At 33.4% G+C, this 20,844-nt stretch overlaps 1 protein-coding gene across 1 annotated transcript in view; it reads left to right on the forward strand.

Annotated features, from left to right (window-relative positions):
• Positions 1 to 20,844, forward strand: part of PLXDC2 (plexin domain containing 2) — a 498,104-nt gene that overhangs the window by 467,118 nt on the left and 10,142 nt on the right. The window contains 1 exon segment of the mRNA XM_074192955.1: positions 5,740 to 5,900. Coding sequence (XP_074049056.1) covers positions 5,740 to 5,900 — 161 coding nt within the window.

Genomic DNA, 20,844 nt, shown 5'->3' on the forward strand with positions numbered 1-20,844 from the left:
TATAACAGATTATCAAAATTTAAGAAAAAGATTTTATTAATCTAATCTAAATTTGGACAACTGATCTTTAATCTCCCTAAATGTCTATTTATTGTCTTGTAGAAGTCAATTCCAGTATTGACTGTCCAAAACAACACATTTTTGGCCAGATTTAATATTGCCCTTCACCTTACAGTCCTTCAAAGGGCTTAATTTCTGTGCCAGAGCAGAGTTCTGCTAGAGGGAGATTTGGGTTTCAGGCAATGACTACTCCTCTATGTTTAATGTTTCTCTGCTTTCATTTAATTATAAGTTATTTAGCTCATTCCTGTGACATGGCAGAATTGAAGTACAGATGAGATTGTCCAGCGTTTATTAATCCTTTAAAATATATTAGAATCTTATACTACTGGATGCAGACCCTGAATTCTAGATATTAAAACAAAGCATAGAGAAACCCTAAAAATCTAACTGTATGATGAGGCAGCTAGATGCTACTGGTCCTGAAGTCAGAGGACCTGAGTCTGACCTCAAACACTGACTATCTTTGTGACCTTGGGCAAGTCACTTATTTTTTCACATCCAGGACCATCTCCTGTTGTTCTGATTCATATCTGACCACTGGACCTAGATGGCTCTGGAGGCACTCAACCCCCATTTCACTTTTTGTTTTCAGTGTGTTTGTCATGGCATCACCGCCCCCCCCCCCCGATGTCATGATTTTCTTTGAAAAACAAAGGACAAACATCAGCTGCATGATAAAAATAGCTAGATGACTTTAAAGCTAACTAATTCTCCAGGAAGAAATAGAAAGCTTCACTTGCCAGTAAACTATAGTTGTGAGATCCTGAATGTACTCCCCCTCAAGAGTTTCATTACATCAGATTATTTTTCCTACTCTAATACTGAGTCAGTGTCTAGTACTGTGGTTCCAAAGAAGGTTTATTAAGAAATAATAGCATTAGTTTGATGACCCTTGATGCCATTTCTGAATTTAAATGTCAATTTATATTTCACATTATTTTAAATCAAAGAACATGCTTAGGTCACTAATGGCCTACACTGGGGCAATGTTATAACATTCAATACTAATAATCATCTATGATGCTTTGCATATATTTTTTAAATGTCCTGAAAATATCTGAGGCAAAAAAGATGTTTATTTTATATGAAAGATTTATACATATATATATGTATAAGATATATACATATATATGTGGGAGGTGTGAATAAATTTACATAAACATACACATAGATATAAAATACATTTATCCATATAAATATTTATGTTTAATAAGAAAGGCTCTTTTTTTAATATCCCCTTGCCTTTCTTTTTTCCTTATCAGTCAATGCATAATGAGAAATAGAGTCACACATATAAACTCCCACTTTGTGGGGAGTGGGAGGGATTGAGGCTGAAGAATAGAAAATTTATTTGGTTTCAGTATTGGCAGAAGAGACTAGAGAGGAAGTGAGCATCTAAAGATTTCCCAAGAGGAAGGGTTTAGTTATAACACATCTCCCTAGTTATTTAAATTTTATTTTTTCAAAACTGTTATCAAGCTATATTGTATAACTATAATTTTGTACCTGAAAGTTGTTCACAGATCTCTTACAGCCATAACATCCTGTAGCCTTAGTAAAGGTTATTGCCAAAACTGTGTTGTTTCTGCAAAGAAAAATAAATTAGTTTATCGTGGGTCCTCTGGTCTTAGGGTCAAAAAACAAAATTTCAACTGTGGAAGGTTCTAATTATTTGCATTTAGTATTCTTTACAAATTAGGTAGCAAGCAACTTTGCATTTTAATAGCCCATTTGAAATGTTTATTATGCTTTAATAAATTTTATTAATTTATTTTATTTTTTATATATCCTACACTTTGCCCTATTTATTTCCTTCACCGCTTTCCAGAAATCTATCTTTTCTAATAGAATTTTTTTCTATTTTTTACTAATAGAATTTAACAAAAAAGAAAGTATAAAACAAAAATTCCTTGAAACCAATCAAGAAATCAAAAAAAAAAAAATCTTATTTGCCCTCGACATTGCCAACCTCTGCAAAGGGAACCATTTTCTCAAATCTCTTCTTTAGGGTCAGACTTGTTATTTATAATTTTAGAAATTCAACTTACCTGTGTAGTGGTTGTTCTATTTCTTTTATAGTTTTGTAGTCATTTTTTTTTCCTTAATTCAATTTATATTATTACCTCTAAGGCACCTAGGATACACTATGCTTTGGACTCCAGAAAAGGTGCATATGTATCAAAGACCAAGCTTTTCTTGGGATAGACATTAAAAGTGTGAAAGATTTGAAGAACTGCCTGAAGCTCAAGTGTTTCTAGTTTTTTGGCAATTAAAAAGAGCTTCTATAAAGATTTCGAAGAATATAAATTTCTTCACACTATTCCAAATTATTTTCCAGAACAGTTGAACCAATACTGCTCTACCAACAATGCATTAGTGTGCCTTCTTCCCATAACCCCTCTAAAATACTGAGTGTTTCTACTCTCCTCTTAGCATATTTTCTGTTTTTAAGGTGAAAATTCACAGGTGTTTGAAAGCTTTTTTCTAAATGAATTGTTCCGCTCCCCACCCAGTGGATTCTTTTTAAGAAAAAGAGTTTTACTATAAAAAGAAGGTAATATAAGTATAGCATATCTGAACTTAATGCATTATATCTTTTAAAATATTAGTATTGTTTCTCAAAGTGTTCATAAAATAATGGTTCTACTCAAAGTACCTAACAATTGAAAAGCAAAGTGAAAATATGGTTCCAGACATCCTGGTACTCTATTTCCCTGACTTAATTTACATCAGAATATAATTTATTTGCACTAGAAAGTACATAAATAATCTATACAAATTTAGCAACATGTAGTAGATGTTTACTTACCTTAAACTACCATAAGGCTCATATTAGAATGAAGGTAATTGTTTTACTTTTATCATACATTCCCCACCACTTGAAGTTACTGGCATCTTTCCAGACATCGTTGTCTTGTAACATTAGTTTAGCTAATTGCCATGCCCTTGAACAGGAAGAGATAAGGATAAAAATCTTCTGCTCTTTTTAACAATACAGGCTCACCTTGATTTCTTTTGGGAAATTTACTTTTTCATCAGTCAGCTAATGTCTCATAAAATATGAACAAATTAGCAGAAAATGAGTGAGTTGATCATTCTTGTACACTTTTAGTGATACATTCATTCAACTAATTACAGGAGTTCTAAATGATGAAAATAAATAATCCACAATTATTACATTCTTTTGACCAAGTTTTTTTGATATTCATTATCTCATATATTACACCCATTTTCCAGACAAGGAAATAAGTTAACAGAGAGTTTAAGTGACTTGTACAGGGTTATAGTCAGTAATTTTTGGTTGAAGGTCATAATAAAAGTTGCGATTGAATGATTCATTTAAAATATGATATCATGCATCAATACAATCATTTAGATGTGATTATTAGTATTAAACTTATTTTGACAAAAATGTCAATGTGGGAAATATAATTTTTCATTCCCTTTAAATCTCAGGGATTCTTATATATTCATTTATATGTAGCCATGGTTGATATATGCTCTGTTCTGATGTTTAAGCTTTGCATGATTTCATAAATATCTTCCCAGATTTACTTATATTTCTAAGATTTTAATGTAAATTGTATTATAGCTTTCTGTCAATGCACTATGATTTAAGTAGCTTACTACTGTTTTTTGTAATTTCATGTGATCCTGCTATAAAAATCTTTGAATAGGTAGCTATTCCTTCTCAATATTATTTTCAGGTTATATTTTTCCCAATGAAACTGAACTAACAGGTAAAAGGGTAATTCAGTAACTTTTTCAGTGTGCTGATATTTTGTTCTCCAAAAATTTTGTATAACTTTGCCATTCTAACAGCAGTGAATTTGTCTATAGGCTTGTCCATAATCCCACAAATGAACTTCATTGATACTAATTGTTTTTGCCAAATTGATGGTAGTACAATGGTAGTTCAACATAATTTTAATTTGTATTCCTTTTTTTAGTGAAGTTGAATAATAAGTGATTATTAACAATTTGTTATGTCTTTTGAAAATGAATGTGTTTACAAAGAACTATTGACACTAAATTTCATTTATCTTTCCACTATAGCCAATTAAAAATATTTCTTGTTTCTATTGGATTGCTAATAAATTTTGGATTAGTAATATATAGAGTAAATGAATTCCAGAGGATGATTAGGTCAAAATATCACATTATAGTAATTTGTAAAGAATATGGGAGTGGAAATGCACCTGTAAGGTTCAAAAAGGCTTTAAATGCTCAAAGAGAGCTACAAGATTCCAGGGCCTAGTATGATGGACTGAGGAAGTGAGTGTGGTGTGCTTGAAGAGAGGATCAACCTAACTCACCAAAGGGTCCCTATTGGGGCAGAGTGGTAGATGTCTGATGAAGCAAATGGAGACAGATTAGAGATGGTTGGGAATGTGAAGATGCAAAATGAACTCTTTTCTGTAAGGCAGAGTCATCGCAGAATTTTGACTTAGGAATGGCATGGACAACATTAAATAATACTGTGGATTATTTGAGTTTTTTATGAAATAAATATTTTGGAAGATTAACACTTTTAGGAATCTGCTAATAATTTAAAATCATCAAACTCACCTTGAAAAATTTATTTTGGATTTGATGGGTCATGTGCCAATTATTAAATGTTTTGCTCCAAAATATCTCAAATATTTCTCTTTCCTTTTTTCTTCTACCATTTATGGATAGGCAGAACTAGGTGAGTTTGGTTTAAGCAAGGAAGCTCTCAATCCTCTGTGGATTTTTAATTATTATATATAAAGACAAAATATTGACTCTCCATGAAGAGGTGCAGTGACCACTCCACCATAATTTAGTGGTCTACTCTCATAGTGATTTAGTAATTTATTAGCTTCTTTTGATTGATTTTTGGTATAATAATTATTAGATATCTCAAAGCTGCATTTTCTGGCATTTATTAGGAAAACATCTCAGGGAAACAAACTCTGATGAAATTATTTGTGGGTCCTCTGGCATGCACTTGTTATGCTTTTAAAGACATTTCCATCCTATTTTAATGGGAATTTGGAAAACTAGTGGATTAGCTTTTATAGACAAGTCCTAGGATATCTATGGAAGGACTCACTACAGTTTATTTTGAAATTTGACAAAGAAATATCAGCCAGCCTCTTTTTTTTTTTTACTTTTTGCAAGGCAAGGGGGTTAAGTGGCTTGCCCAAGGTCACACAGCTAGGTAATTATTAAGTGTTTGATACTGCATTTGAACTCAGGTACTCCAGGGCCAGTGCTCTATCCACTGTGCCACCTAGCTGCCCCCTCAGACAGTCTTTTGAAATGTATTCAATTCAATAATTTGTCTGCAAAACATAGTTTTCACAATTTCTGGAAGAAATCAAAAGGAGATTCTTTGTGTACTTAATTGAATAGTTCAATCATTCAAATTACATTTTCAAAAGATTAATTGTATTTATTGAACTAAAATAATAAAACACCAGGAAACATCTTCACTTTAATAGTAAAAATGTTCAGTTGCATGAGTAAGAAAGATCTGATCTCATTCTAGAATCAGTACCAAGAAAAATATTTTGTGGGAAATACTTATAAGAAGTACAATTGAATATGTTACTGTTAACAAAAAAAAAAAAAACTGAACTCCACAAATGAAGGGGAAACAACCCTAGGAAGGCTGAAAGCATCCAACTAATATGTCCTCTATTCCTGTAGCCTCTACTGATGACAGTGCAGCAGAGAAAAAAGATGGAGCTCTTCATGCTGGTTTAATTGTTGGAATCCTCATCCTTGTTCTCATCATAGCAACAGCAATTCTTGTGACGGTCTACATGTATAACCATCCAACATCAGCCGCCAGCATATTCTTCATAGAGGTGAGTAAACATCCTTGAATACAAGATTAGTTCTTTGACTTAATCCCAGTACAGGATTTTATCACCTGTCCTGATACTACTCAGCAAGGATCTTCTATATGAGAATAATCAGAATTCTTAAGAAATGGCTGTTAAGCTGCCTTCATTCCACAAACTCTGTTCTCTTTATCTTGGGAAGTTCTATATATGCAAACTTACCTCCACCTTCAGATATTTAAGGAAAATTGAAACCATGTTTGCCTGTCCTGTTGAACAATACATGGTCCTAGCCATTCTCTATCTCCAAGTATGTAAGAGATGTCAATATATGGTCAGTATGTGTGTAAATGGTTATAGGTATTAACTGCATCTATGGCATTTTATGGCATATTTATGGAAAATGGAAGTTTCTAGTAAAGAAGAAAAAAATAATAATGTAGAAAACTGGTAATAAAAGGAAAAGGTTGGCTACGTTATGTTTACCAATTGTAAAAACTGGCTAAAAATTGAAAAAATGCTGATTATTCTATTTTTCACAAAGGATCAAACAAGGAATTAATGGAATGCAATTAGATATAAAAAAGGTGCCTCCTTACTGTTTTTTTGTGTAGATGTATCATTATGTATAGATAGATTAAACAGATGGTAGGTAAAATAAATGTGCATACAAATGAATATTATATGGGCAAGACTTCCTCAGTGCTTTACTGTATTTATTATTCATTGAGAACATAATATTCTTCCATGATTCAAGAATCTGTATTTTCCTTACCAGGGGAATTTCCTACATTGAAACAAATCTCTATAACTCTGCTTTCACTTTTGAGTTAATTTGGCTGAAAAATTCATAATCCTACAAGCAATTCTGGATGTCTCCCAGATTAGTTAGCTTGGTCCTCAAGACCATCTGAATCAGATGGAAGCCTTTCCTATCATCATACATCATCAATTATCTATTGTTTACCTATCACTTGGTCTAACAAAGCATAAATGTAAATAATTTGTCAAATAAATCACAACTTTATTTAAATATCTTTAAATTTATATGCTATTCTGATATGTTTAGAATTTCTTCTTAAAGATTTGACTCAAAAGCTTCTCATGGTATTTTTCAGTGCTTTGCCATATTCAAAAAATGTTTTTTGCTTATTTCATACAAAACATAGCTTGAAAATACAATAATGTGCTACCCATTAGAAAATTACTTAGTTCTGCCAATTGTGTGCATGATGGTGGAAAAAAGCAATTTCATAAGGACCAGAAGTATTCCATAAATAGAGTTCTTAGAAAATGTGATGATAATTGGGAAATTTGTTTGGCAAGCTATTATTCATTTTTGTTAATGTGCTTTCTTTTCATGAGTGGAAGTTGAAAAATTGCATGTTTAGCAAGGTCATTTATGCATTTTATAAAGGACTGACATATAACAAGTTGCAAAGACTCAGAGATCAGCCAAATGTCTAGCTGTTGGTCATGTAACCCTTTATATGGTTCAAAACTTTCTGATACCACACAAAATTATGAACCAAGGATTATCTCTCACATTCAAGCACAATTATTACCTGTCTCTGGTTTTTTTAACAGTTATCATTATCAGAGTTCATATCAAGGGTAGGACATTGGATTTCTGAGACAAATTAGGACAAAAAAAATTTAACTCTTTTTTTTCTGTTTTCAAAATAAGGGATTTTTATGTTAATAGTCAGAATTGATATTTAACAAAATGAAAGGTCCCATTTACTATAAAGCATATGATTTACCAAGTATCTTAGCCCTATGGTAAAAATCACAACTGTACCAGGAAGTAATTTTCCTCTACTCTTCCATCCCCATGAATGAAGATTATTCAGGACACTTTGACTTTGCAATATATAGACTTACAGTTCTTTTAGGGTCTAATCCTTTTGGCCAGTCATATCATTAGTATTAATAGTTATTCTTTCACTAAAAATTCTCCTTTAGAAGAATGTGGGAAAATAGAAGTTTCTAGTAAAGAAGAAAATGAATAATGTGGAAAACTGGTCATAAGAGGAAAAGGTTGGATAAGTGATGATTGTCTATTGTAAAAACTGACTAAAAAGTTGAAAAAAGGCTGATTATTCTTTTTTTCTCTCAAAAGAACAAACAAGGAATTGATGGAATACAATTAGATATAAAAAGAGTACCTCTTGACTCTCACAAAAGATTTGTTATTTTTCCATAGTAGTGTGATGATTATTTTCCTTAAACCAGCATTATGCCCCAAAATGTATAAAAGCCAAGGAAATATATAGCTCCTAAAATTCAGTTATCATATATAAAATTTAGCTACATAATACATTATATAGGGAACCTACTGTCACAGTGATGAAAGTATTAAGCTATTAGTTCCATCTTTTATTTTCTTCTCTCTAGGTAAAGACAATGAGACAGCATTGAATCAATAATATGTCAGTTGGGGGGGGGGATAAGGAAAGTGGAACCTTTTAACATGGGAAGCCAGTGATGGGGTCAAAATAGAATTAGCCAGAAAAATAGACAGTCAGGATAGTGATTTCCTTCTCCAAAAGAATTTTGAGAAGGAAGGCATGAGCAACAATTTCAATGTTTCTAAGAGATCATGACAAGGAGATACCTGGGGTAAAGTACAAGGTCTTCAATGATGACATGGGTGGGAGGGACAGGGTGGAGTTTTAGTTGAGTAAAACAAAAGTCATAACAGGTATTTAGGCAGATAATAAACAATGGGAAAATGCATGTGGGAGCACAATCAAGATTGAAGAAGGGGTGGGATCCAAGACACTGGGGATAGGGATAGTCAATTCAGCAAAGAGGGAGGCAAACTCGGACCAAGGTAGGAGAGTATAAGTAGTATTGTGGGAAAATCCTGCTCCTCTTTTGTCATCTAGATAAGAGGCTAAATAATGATATATAAAGTCAGCCTAGTGGCATATAACTGGAGTGGGAAAGGATCTTCAGAAGCCTTCTGATATAACTCTTCATTTACAGATGATGAAGCTAAAGTCCAGGGAAATTTAGTGACTTGAACAAGGTCATCACTTGGGTTAAAAAAATAGAGAAAGAATATTCTCTGAGTCAAAAGACCATGAGCTTGAACATTGAGATATCAAATTACTATGAACTTTAAGCAATAGAGTAGATTTTTTTTTCTTCAGGGAAAAAAAAAAGGATTATTCTTATTTATTTGCAAACTTTGCACAAGTTGTCAAAGAAAATGCAACCTATCATCTTTGTCAGGAAAAAAAATCTTAGTCCATTTGAAAGTTTGCTGAAAGACATTTGCTCTGGGAATGAGGACCTGGGCTCAATTATAACTTGGTGACCTATTTCCTTGCCTAAATGAGGGAAATGAACCAGAGATCCCTTTGAACTCTAGAACTCTAATTATGAAGGTTGTCAGTGTGCCCATCCACACTGTGTTTTAATTGAAACAGAAGGAGTAGTTCTTAATTCAATAAAATGGGAATCCTAACTTTCACAGGAAGCTTGATGATATTGTTCTTCTCTACTCATATTAAAATGTTCTTATACTTACTTACAAGACATTAACATATCATTCTCTAGCAATGATGTCTAGCATTCTGTGTCATTAAAGTATACTTTTGTTTGTTCAGTTTATCATATATATGAAGATATTTCCTCTCCTTTATTGTAGTGATCACAACTATATCTAACCAGGACCAATATAAAATGAGCTTGAGAGGGTTATGATCCTTGAGTATTCCTAGTAGCTAAAGGCAAAAGGACCTAGATAGAGAACTACAAACCTAAATACAGCTGCTGGGATTGGGGGAACGAATGATAATGAGAATTTGGTCTCCTAGTTTGTCAGTGGTTAGATTGTAGATTGATTCTTCTTTTTGAGGGATTTGCTATTTTTTTTTAATAAATGGAGAAGGGTAAATTAACAGTAGCTCGGAATCACTATTCTTTTCCTTACTTTAAAAGCCATGTCATTCTTTTTGAAAGTTCAGGGGAAAATGAATCTGGATTATTTTTCATCTTTTAGGGGAAGCAAAGGAGGGAATGAGTGGCAATAAATTACTTGAGGAGAGGCGATAGATCAGGAGAACTATAGAAGGGGTCAGTTTCATTCCCTTGAGCTACATTATTAGATGACAGCTTTAAAGAAAAAGAAACAGAAACATAGGAAAATTGACTGAAATAAGATTTTTGCTAGCTCATAGATGAATTATTTCCAATATTTTCTTACTGGAGTCTCTGATTCAGTGACTGTGTCCTTCAGTGAATATGATTGTTATCAATTCCAATGTATAATGAATTCTCAAAGTAACAGTTCTCTTATGGAAAGATTATCTATTTAAATGACCACTATCAAGATAATTTTAATAATTATATGAAATATTTTTCTCCCATTTACTGGGAATAATAATTAGGAATAACAAGACTTTTACTTAACTAAGTTCTCTGCTCTATTTCCTTCCCAAGTACCAATGAAAAGTTTACTATTTTTAATTGCCTTAAAACTAAGAACTGTATAGATTAGGAGAAATAATTTTGAGTTTTAAAAAAGGAGAAAGATAAATGAATAATTTAATTAAACATCATATGGATAGATTTATGCCAGTTAGGGTAATGTAATTTTTAATCATGTGATATGTATTTTGGATACTCTAACACCTGCTATATTTGGAAATGTGTGGCTCTGCAACCGCGTTATTTACTAGAGGTTTAACCATTACTCTAGTAGCTGCTTGCTGAAACAGTATTTATTTTTTGGAGGTCCAGTTTTAACAGACTCAATTTTAATAAATTCAAACCTGGATCAAAAAATTTACCTGACTAAAATTGATTTTTCAGGGCATAAATAAAGAGGGTTTTTTTTTTTATTAGTGATAACCAGAGCATAGCTATAGTTACTAACAAGATACTTTTAAAAATTACCGTGAAATGGAATAGATGATTTCCTCTGTCTTGGACAGTGTAAATTGAGACATTGTTCCAATTTGTAGATACAACAGCTATTTAGCGATATGGAGCAATCCTGTTAGGCTGGCGTTCCTATTATCCCTATCTTACAGATCAAGGAAATTTAATCCAAGAAAAGGTGGTTGACTTACTCAAAACCTCTCACAGTTTGAATTTATCTCAGGAGGATTTTAGAACTAGGTTTTCCTGATGCCAAAACTATTCATCTATTTGCTATACAAGTTTGACTTCTGAATGGAAAATCTTCTAACTTTTATGGCTATGATTTTAGATAAGATTGAATGAATATTTTGGAGATTGGCAGGCATGGAACATCTCAAAACATAGATATTTTTTTCCTGGTTCTTTGAAGTGATAATAATGAAGTTCAAATCTCATCCCAATCACCTTATAGCAGATATTTTATCTTTTCAGATGAATAGTATCAGATCTACCCCAAATCAAAATTCACATTTTAACTAGTTGTGTGTCAACAGGGTGCTTGGATATTTACTTAAACCTCTTCTTACCTCTTACTTTTTGGGATCACTGTAGCTTGACAAGTCATATCACAGCAGTACAATTTTGTACAAGAAGAAAACCTGTAAAAAATGCAATTTATTAGGAAAGTATTATATCCTCAAAGTTTCTCATGGGGGATGGCTTCTCTTTGCCTTGTGTTTCATGAAGTAAGTCTTCTACTGATAAACTCCTCCAATAGAGTAATTAGCTGGGCACTGACTAGCACAGCCTTCAGAAACCAAGGAAGTCCATAAGCAAGCCTTTCTAATAAGAGAATAAATTTACATATGAAATAACATTGACCATAAATCAGTTTGTTTAAATTTGCAGCAATTTTTGAGGTTATCTAGATTAGTGGGATAAAACTCAAATAGAAATGGAATTCCTACTGGATACAAACTGACATAGAAAACCATAATTAGTATTATCTTGGATATTGATAGATACAGATAGATCAATATATGTGAGAAATGGGAAAAAATGGCAAAAAATTGTTATAAAATTCACTGGCTGTGTGAATTGTGACAAGGCCAAAAAATGGGAGTTTTCTGACCTCAATAATGATGATGTAGAAAATGTTTAAGATTTGAACTTTGGTGGACATGAGTCAAAATAGGGCTCTTACCTTAGACAATTCTGTTCATTAGGTGGGAAATTAGGGGAAGGCTCCAGTTTTCCTCATCTGTAAAAAGAAATGTTTCCAATGTTCCTTCTAGCCTGAAATTTGTATCCTTCCTTGTATATCCTTTCCACTACACGATATACCAAGACTTATTATTTATTTTTTATTTTCATTGGCTGTCCCTGATACCTGCAAAGCTTTCCTTCATTGTATTCCCCATGCTTAGACAGCATCTTGCACATAGTACAATATTACTAAATGTGTATTGACTCAATTTGCTTTTCATATCTATTTTACTTAGCCAAATATTCATTCCCTAACCAGTAAATATATGCAACATTTCCTAAAACTATTTTTCTAAGGCTGTGATTAAAGCAGTTGGCACACTGTGTTTTTAACTCTGGTACCAAAAATCTACTTCTTCCTTAAGCAGCACCAAGATCTAGAGAAATATATAACAAACTAGCTTTTCTTAAAATCTGAACTAACATTTTTTTTCCTATTCTTAATTTCATCTGAATCTTGGATCATTAATACACGTTCCACTATTGTGAGAGCTACAAGATAAAATACATGGTCTTCCTCCCGTTCTCTGACTAGTCCAGGCACAGTCTCTTACATTATGAACCATCTGTGTATTAGACAGGGATATGACTGAGTCATGTCCATGACATAGAAAGCACTTGTTTCCCTCCATTAGTCTCAGGAAGGGGAAAAATATCGGTCATGACCTGGAGGATCGAAGAGGAAAGCAACAGCTAGTCCATTCTTCTCTCCACATCTCTCAATTCACTAAATAGCATTGTCTCATAAGCATCTTTTCCTCTGAAATCAAGAGAAAAAGAAATACTCCCACCTTTCTTTTTGAGCAGAAATGGCCTTTTATTTCTCTGGGTTCTGAGTTGGTCCCTGCACATTGCATAACAATCACATCCACTTTTTGTTTTTCCCATGAAAGATTGATTTTTGCTACTAAAATATTTCTGCTCAGATTTGCATTCAAATTAAATGGCTGAGTGATTAGGTTTTATAGTAACCATGATGTTATTTTGCCTCTGAAATAAGGGGAAAGAATTCTTTAAAGTGCAAAAGGGAAGTTACTAATACAGGAAATAGTCACCATCTAGTGGATACAAAGCCACATGGTAAGTTTATAACAATAATGAAAAATAAAGCAAGTATTGGATTACTTTTTGACCCAGAAAAACCACCCCATTTGTTTGGTTTTGATTTTTTACATAGTAAAGACTGCAGCAGGTTCTCTTAGCTCAGGAAAATGAAAGCACCAAATAAACCCAATAACAAAAAGTAGAAACTATTCAGAACATTATCAGAGATAACAAGTGAAAACTGATGCTAGAAATAAATAATTGTTAACAAATCTAAGCGTAGATTTCACATTGCTGCTAGAGGATGCAAAAGACATCAAATAATAACTTTGCAATAACTCATTCAAATCATTCATTACCTCATCTGTGCTGGGAATCCAAAGAAAAACAAAAACCATTTATTGCCCTCAAGGAGTTCACAATTTAATGGAGGAATCCAATATGCAAACAAAGTGGCTCCATGATAAATTGAAAATTAAGCTATGAAATTTTTGGATAAAATACTTATTTTAATGATTTCTATCAAATTTGAATGAGTAAGGAGAATTCATTCATGATAATTATTTGGGATATTTTCTTCTTAAAGTCAAAAGATGTAATTCTTCCAAGATGAAGTGGATTGTCACATGTAATAAAGTTTAAAAATGTTATCATTCCCCAAATAAAAACAATTAATTTTTATGCTTCGCTAGCTGACTTATCTCTATATTAACTTGGGAAAAAAACAATTAATAAATTCACATTATTATGAGGAAAATATCTATAGAGACTATTCAAATGTGGCATCAGAGAATGAAAATGAAAGTAGATTCTTAAATATTAACAGTATCAGAGGGAACTGAGGCCTACTAGATCATAGGATTATAGATTCAAACCTGAAGGAGCTACAGAGGGTATTCATTGCATTACCCATATTTTTTCCAATGAGGAAACTGAAGCACAATATTAGATAAAGAGACCACCATAACATATCTATTAAATGTCTGAGACTGAATTTGGACTCAGGTCTCCCTGATTTCAAATTCAGTGCTTTAGCCACTGAACCATGCTATCTTTCCTCAATCAAGAAGGTTTTGAGTCTATAGAAATGGAAAAGTGCTCTGTCACCTGAGAATTAGTTTTGATAGGATTTAAAAGGTTTATCATCATAAGTATGGCCACCAGGTGCCAATATTCATAAAACCTTCAACTAAAGCATAAAGGCCTTGTACATAGCAAAGATAAAAACACTGATGAAATCATGAAACCAAGACTGAAAAGATTAATATCATATTACATTAATACTGTTAACATAAGTTCTGCCCCAGAAGGATTGTTAAATTACTGAATAAGCACAAATGTAGATTTTTGGTGCTAAAAAGTTTTAAGAATGAAAGCTATCAACCCCAGGAAGTGAACTCTTCTTTTTTTTCAGAATGCATCAAATCTTTCTCTCTGGATAGCTTCTTTCTCTCTGTGCTAATTGGAACAGTGATAAACACCATCATAAACAAAAGCCTCATAACATAAAAACAGCATTTTTGCAGCAGATTTTGTAGGATGCAGAAATGATCAGAGAGCATCAGGTCTTTTCTTCAATTGCATTACTATTTGAGGAAAAGACAATGAATAAAAGGCAAAAGTGGGGAAAAGCAAAAGGTCTAATTCCAAACCATAGAGTTGATTGCACAATGAGAACAGCTTTTTTTCCCCACAAGAACTAACTGGGATCCATCATAGTAACTGTACTAAATACCACTGATCACTTCTGTGATGATACTCTTGTAAAAAAAAGTCATTTCCTGGCATATCAACTGTAAGTGTACTTGTGTAGTGATGATGGCTTACATAATGCCACTTCTAATGGCCATCAGCGCTTTCTTATCACAGAAGAAATTTATGACACTATCACCCTCGCTTTCATAGAAATTACATGAATCTTTTGTAAAAGACAGCAATATGCTGTTCATTTTTGAAGAGCCTGGAAAAATGAATGATTAAAGGCTGATACTACCCAATTAAATGCTGTTTGTAGAGATGATGGTGATGAGTGCATCTGTTTAGAACTTGTATTATCAATCTTCTCTATCACATACTTTGTTTTGCAAATACAGTGATGTTTCACCCCCTCCCTTCTCTCTTCACAGATCATCACTTTTCCTAGCAATTTAAAAATCTTATTCAGTATGACAAAGGACAGTGTGTAGCCAAAATTAATATACCAAGTAACTTTAATAATTTTATAAAAGCACATTTGCTATTAATTGAAAGTACTTGAAGAGAAGAGGGCAAGAGTCAAAATAAGTATGGATTTGTAAAAATGATGATAAATGAAATAGAGGGAATCAATTTCAGCCCTGTAGCTATTTGTGAACTAGTGTTGTGATCATCCTCATCCCTTAACTTACAACCACTTTTTGGAACTGGGAGAGACATGACACTTTATTTTATATTTTAAATTGTTCTATAATTATATATTAGAGAAAACACCCTGCAGTGGTGATAGTAAATAATACCCCCCCACACACACACACACACATACACACACAAACACACGTTTCATGTTCCAATGTCAGAACAGTTGGAAAAAGTTAATTGCTTTCTAGCTTCAAAAGCAGCTTTCCTTTGTCTTAATTCACAAGTGACTAGACAGTATCAGTTTTATAAGGATTCTTCCCCCCCTTACCCTCACCAGGAGAAATTCCTTCAGTTTGATTGCATTTCCAGGCAGCTCTAACTCACTGTAGACATTTACTGGAATAGTCACAAGTCGAGGCAGCCTTCCCTTAGTCTTCTAACCACATCACTATGCAACAGTGAATTGTCTTGTTTACAGAGAGGCTACAAACCTTCCTTTAAAAGGGACAGGATTAGTCTAATAGATACTGGATGTTCACACTTGCTATTCAAGCAGATTACAATTCCTTTAGCTGAAAAAGAGCCAAAGTTGGTGCTTGCGCGTGAGGAGATCATGGACAGTGTTTCATATTGGTTCAAGACCTGAGATAAATCATAAGACCAAAGAAAGCTGATAGAGCATGAACCTCATTGAAAATTAGGGGTGGCTAGGTGGCATTGGGGTGGCTAGGTGGCATAGTGGATAAAGCACTGGCCTTGGAGTCAGGAGTACCTGGGTTCAAATCCAGTCTCAGACGATAATTACCTAGCTTTGTGGCCTTGGGCAAGCTAGTTAACCCCATTTGCCTTGCAAAAACCTAAAAAAAAACAAAAAAAAAAAGAAAATCAGTTTGCTTTGGAAGAGTACTGGTAATGCTCAAGGACCTATATGTTTTGTGTTGCAAGGGAAAAACATAATTAATACATCACCTCTGCCAAGAAACTACTCATAATTGGAGGAATCAGATATAAATATGGGAAGGTTTGAATAAATTACAAATGTTAAATAACATTACAAATTCTTAATTCCATTACTTTCAGCTGTAAGGAATGGGGTATAGTAGGTAGCAAGCCAGTCTCAGAGGTAAGAGGCTGATGGGATTAAAGTCTTGCTCTTGCCATATACTGAATGAATGACTAGGACAAATCCCTTAACCTCTCAGCCCCAAGGCAATTTTTGAAGACTATAAGTTGCAAGAGGAGGTAATGATGTACCATGGGAGTGAGATTTTTCCCAAAGTACTGTAATCGCAGGTCTCAATAAACTACTTTTCACAAATGTACCTAACTCTAGAAGGTAAATTATAAAAGAGGCTTCAACTTATATATTAAAATCAGTAATAATAAGAATAGATAGAATTCACATCCAAGTCCAGTCATTTAATAGCTATGTAACCCTAGGAAACAGTATGCTTTTGCTCAGACTCAGATTCCTAATCTGTAAAATATAGATGATACTACCTATATTATCTATAAAAGAACAAAGGGGCATTTTAGTATTTCTTGGGAATAAAAATGCAGAAATAAAATACTTCTTGCCTTCAAGGAGCTTGTATTCTAATGGATAAAATAAACTACATAGACGAGCTGTGACTAAGGAGAGTGTTCTTTGGGAAGGCTGTAGAATGACCTATTCTCTCTAGAAATGATAGCATTTGGCCAGATTACTGTGAGACCAAGACCTGAGAGATTTTTGTGAACTCTCTCACCAATCAAGAGCCCAGAGCCCTGGGGGGTGATAAGAAATGCCACTTTGGAAGTCAAGATTGTATATCATACATAAATGGTTTTAGATGCCATAGAGCATGTATGACAATGAGACCTTTATGACTTCAAAATAGTTTAATTACATTATTTCATTTCATCCCAGTAACTGGTATGAATAGCAATATTAGAAATAGTACTTGAATAGACTAAAGGGAAGCAAGGTAGCAAAATAGAGTAGAAGGTCCAAAATCAGGAAGACTCATCTTTGAGTTGGAAAAGGAAATGACAAATTATTCCAGTATTTTTGCCAAGAAAACCCTAGAGAGTCATGGAGAGTGAGACATGACTGAACAGCAACAGACTTTTGGAATGGACTCTACATGCAGATATCTAAATATATGAGTAGATGGATGGATGGATGTTGCATATAGATATTATATGCACATATATATACATATATATATATAATACTTTCTTTACAACAATCCTGTGAATATAGCAAGTTGCCCATATCATCATGCTTAATTTACAGATAAGGAGATAGAAGGTCCAACAAACTAAGTTGCTTCATTGAGTCTCAAAATACAAGTGAAGTGACGAAGGTGCAGAATTTGAGCTTAGATCTTGTCTGAGCCTTGACAGTTTTCCAGTCCCTCATGCCAAAGCCCCCTCCCCCTGATTTGTACAACTGGTCATGACATGGTGGCATCATTACATACTTTTCTTTGAGAAACAAGGAATTCAGTCATTCTAATAGATTCACTGAATGCCCCATTAATTTGATTTATAAGGAATAAAAGGAAACTATTCTGTTCAAGGAAGAGCAACTGCAGGATAGTAACAGAAAAATGATTCAAGTTACGAATAATTAACATATTTTTCCCTTGACACACACCAGGGTAATCTAAATATGAAAAATTGATATAGATCAGAAAAATAAAAGCAACCATTGGGAAAAGTTAAATTTATACTTGGTATATATGTACTTACACATATACATGTGTATAGCTATAAATTAGCACATATGTATGTATGCATTGGCATTTATAGAGATATATGTGTGTATAGATTATATATTTTCCTAAAGTTTCTAGCAAAAGGGATTTTTTTTGCAAAGAAAACTGCTTATACTTGCTCATCATTTCCATGGCTCACAATCAGCAATGGGAAGATGAGACATTTTCAAAAATCCCTTTTTCTTCTATAAATCCTAAAATTGTATAGACAGAAGAGTACAGTTTTACTCCTTCGTTTGGAGTCTGGAGGCATTTAGATTCCAACTGACACATTCTGACTGGGTAACCCTGAGCAAGTCATGAAACCTCTCAGGGATTTCAGTACCTCTCTAAGGCTTCTCCCTAAGAGAAGTTGTAGAGAAAGTGCTGGCCTTCAATAGTAGACAAAGTTTTCATTCCAGATGTGCCAAATATATGAATCACATGAGACTACTGAGTGCAACTCACACAAGATTCAAACATAATTTCTATCTCATTTTAATATATTGCTTCATTCGGCTGGATGGACAGGTAGATAGATAGGTGGATGCACAGATAGGTAAGCATGAGGTTTTCTCATCTGGGACCCACTAGTATCCTTATATGCAATTTATGCCTCATCTGTTTCTATTTGTTTCACACCACTAGACTATACCCAAGGAAGCACAGATCCAAACTGTACCCAATCTTCCTGATATTTTCACACTTTGGAAACCAAGTAAAATCACTCAATCTCTAAAAGCCTTAGTCCTATTAATTTATAAACAGATTACAAGCTGCATTGTGTAGATTGTAGAGTAAATGAGCATATGAAAATGAATCCTCTATGCTAAAGGAATTGAAGTCAAAGACAGAACTTAATTGCCAGAAATGAGAGACCTATAAAGTTGACAAAATGTCATTTTTATCACTGAACCACATTTTGTGATCCTTTTCTCATCCTCCCTCCAATTCCATTGCCCCATCTGTGAAGTTACTTGTCTTCCATTCGCCTGCATTATGTTCCAATCTAATTTCAATTAAGTACAATTCAACTCACCATTATGAAATGCCTATTGAAGGCTACCAGCAAGGTTGCTCAGAGAATTGTAGGGTTTAGAGTTGGGAGAGTCATCAAAGGTCTTCTGAGTCCAAACTTTTCATTTTACAGCTGAGGGAAAATAAAACAATGTGTTCCTCCCCTGAAGAAGACAAAATTTGTGTCAATAAGAAAAGTTGAACAAAATGAGACACAGCTTCACTCCTGGAATACTTGTATAGTTCTATACTAGCTGTTCTATCAATTATAGAAGAAACATCCAATTCACTAAAACTATCTTTTAATTCCCAGAGGCTTGAATAGTGCAGGATACTTTTAAAGGGGCAGCTAGATGGCACAGTGGATAAAGCACCGGCGGCCCTGGAGTCAGAAGTACCTGGGTTCAAATCCGATCTCAGACACTTAATAATTACCTAGCTGTGTGGCCTTGGGCAAGCCACTTTAACCCTGTTTGCCTTGCAAAAACCTAAAAAAAAACAAACAAAAAACAACAACAAAAAAAGAAGACTTCTTCCTAAATTCAATCTGACCTCTGATACTTACTTGAGACTCAGGGCAAGTCATTTAACTCTGTTTGCCTCAAGTTACTCATCTGTAAAATGAGCTGGAGAAGGGAGTAGGAAATCACTCCAGTATCTTTGCCAGGAAATTCCCAAAAGAGTGTCCTGAGGAGTTAGACATAACAAAAAACATTCAGCAAAAGACTCCCAATATATAACCTTACTGAATTATCTTTCATCAAGTTTTCTTCTTTTCAGATGTTAAAATTATTTTAGTTTTTATTATTATTAAGAAGTTTAATACCAATGTGACTATAGAGCTAATATTTTAAAATCCTCTGGAGATAAATGCTAAGAAATGAATAAAATAGATTGATACTTGCTGACCAAGTTTCTTTCTGCTCAGGGACATGATTTCCAGGAGAGAAAGTTAATAAAACAAAACTACATTGTAACATTAGAGCTAAGAGCTAAAATTTTTGTGTATCAGTGAGTTTTTATAACCCAATTGGGTTGTAGAAACGATTAAACTGATGCAAATCAACATTCATTTTTCAAAGAAATTTTGAGCAAATGATAAGAGGTCATTTTTTTTCTTTTTGACCAATGAGAGAGTTTTCAAAACTACCAGTGTAGGTAAGATAATATACATTCAAATCAAGCTTTTGAGAGAAGAAACTTTTTTCCCTTCTTTCAAAATCCATAATTTCTCACTTCACCATTTAGATGAATTTATTTTTAAAAGCACTTATAAAATACCTAATACTGCAAAGGGCTTTACTACAGAAGGGAATTACACAAACAAAAATAAGCCTCACATTTCAAGGGGTTTCCACTTCTTTTGCCAAAAGGGGGAGATAATCATTTTCCTATTTTTGAATGTCAATATAAAAAATTATTGATAAATTCAATTTCTAATATCTAATTATTTAAGAAGTTTATCCACAACTACCAGAGGTTTCATTATTAAAAAGGTCACCCATAAATTGAAAGAAAAGTTATAGGGTGAAAGGAGATACATTTGGACATGGCCAATGTGATAATTTGTTTTAATTCTCTATGCATATTTGTTGTATGCATTTCCCCTTTGTTTTTCAATAGGCAGGTAGAGGAAATTGTTTGAGGGGATTGGAAGAGAGACAAGGCGATTGTTAATTTACTTAAAA

This window comes from Macrotis lagotis, chromosome 7 (genome assembly GCF_037893015.1).
Source record: "Macrotis lagotis isolate mMagLag1 chromosome 7, bilby.v1.9.chrom.fasta, whole genome shotgun sequence".
Classification (NCBI taxonomy): Eukaryota; Metazoa; Chordata; class Mammalia; order Peramelemorphia; family Peramelidae; genus Macrotis; species Macrotis lagotis.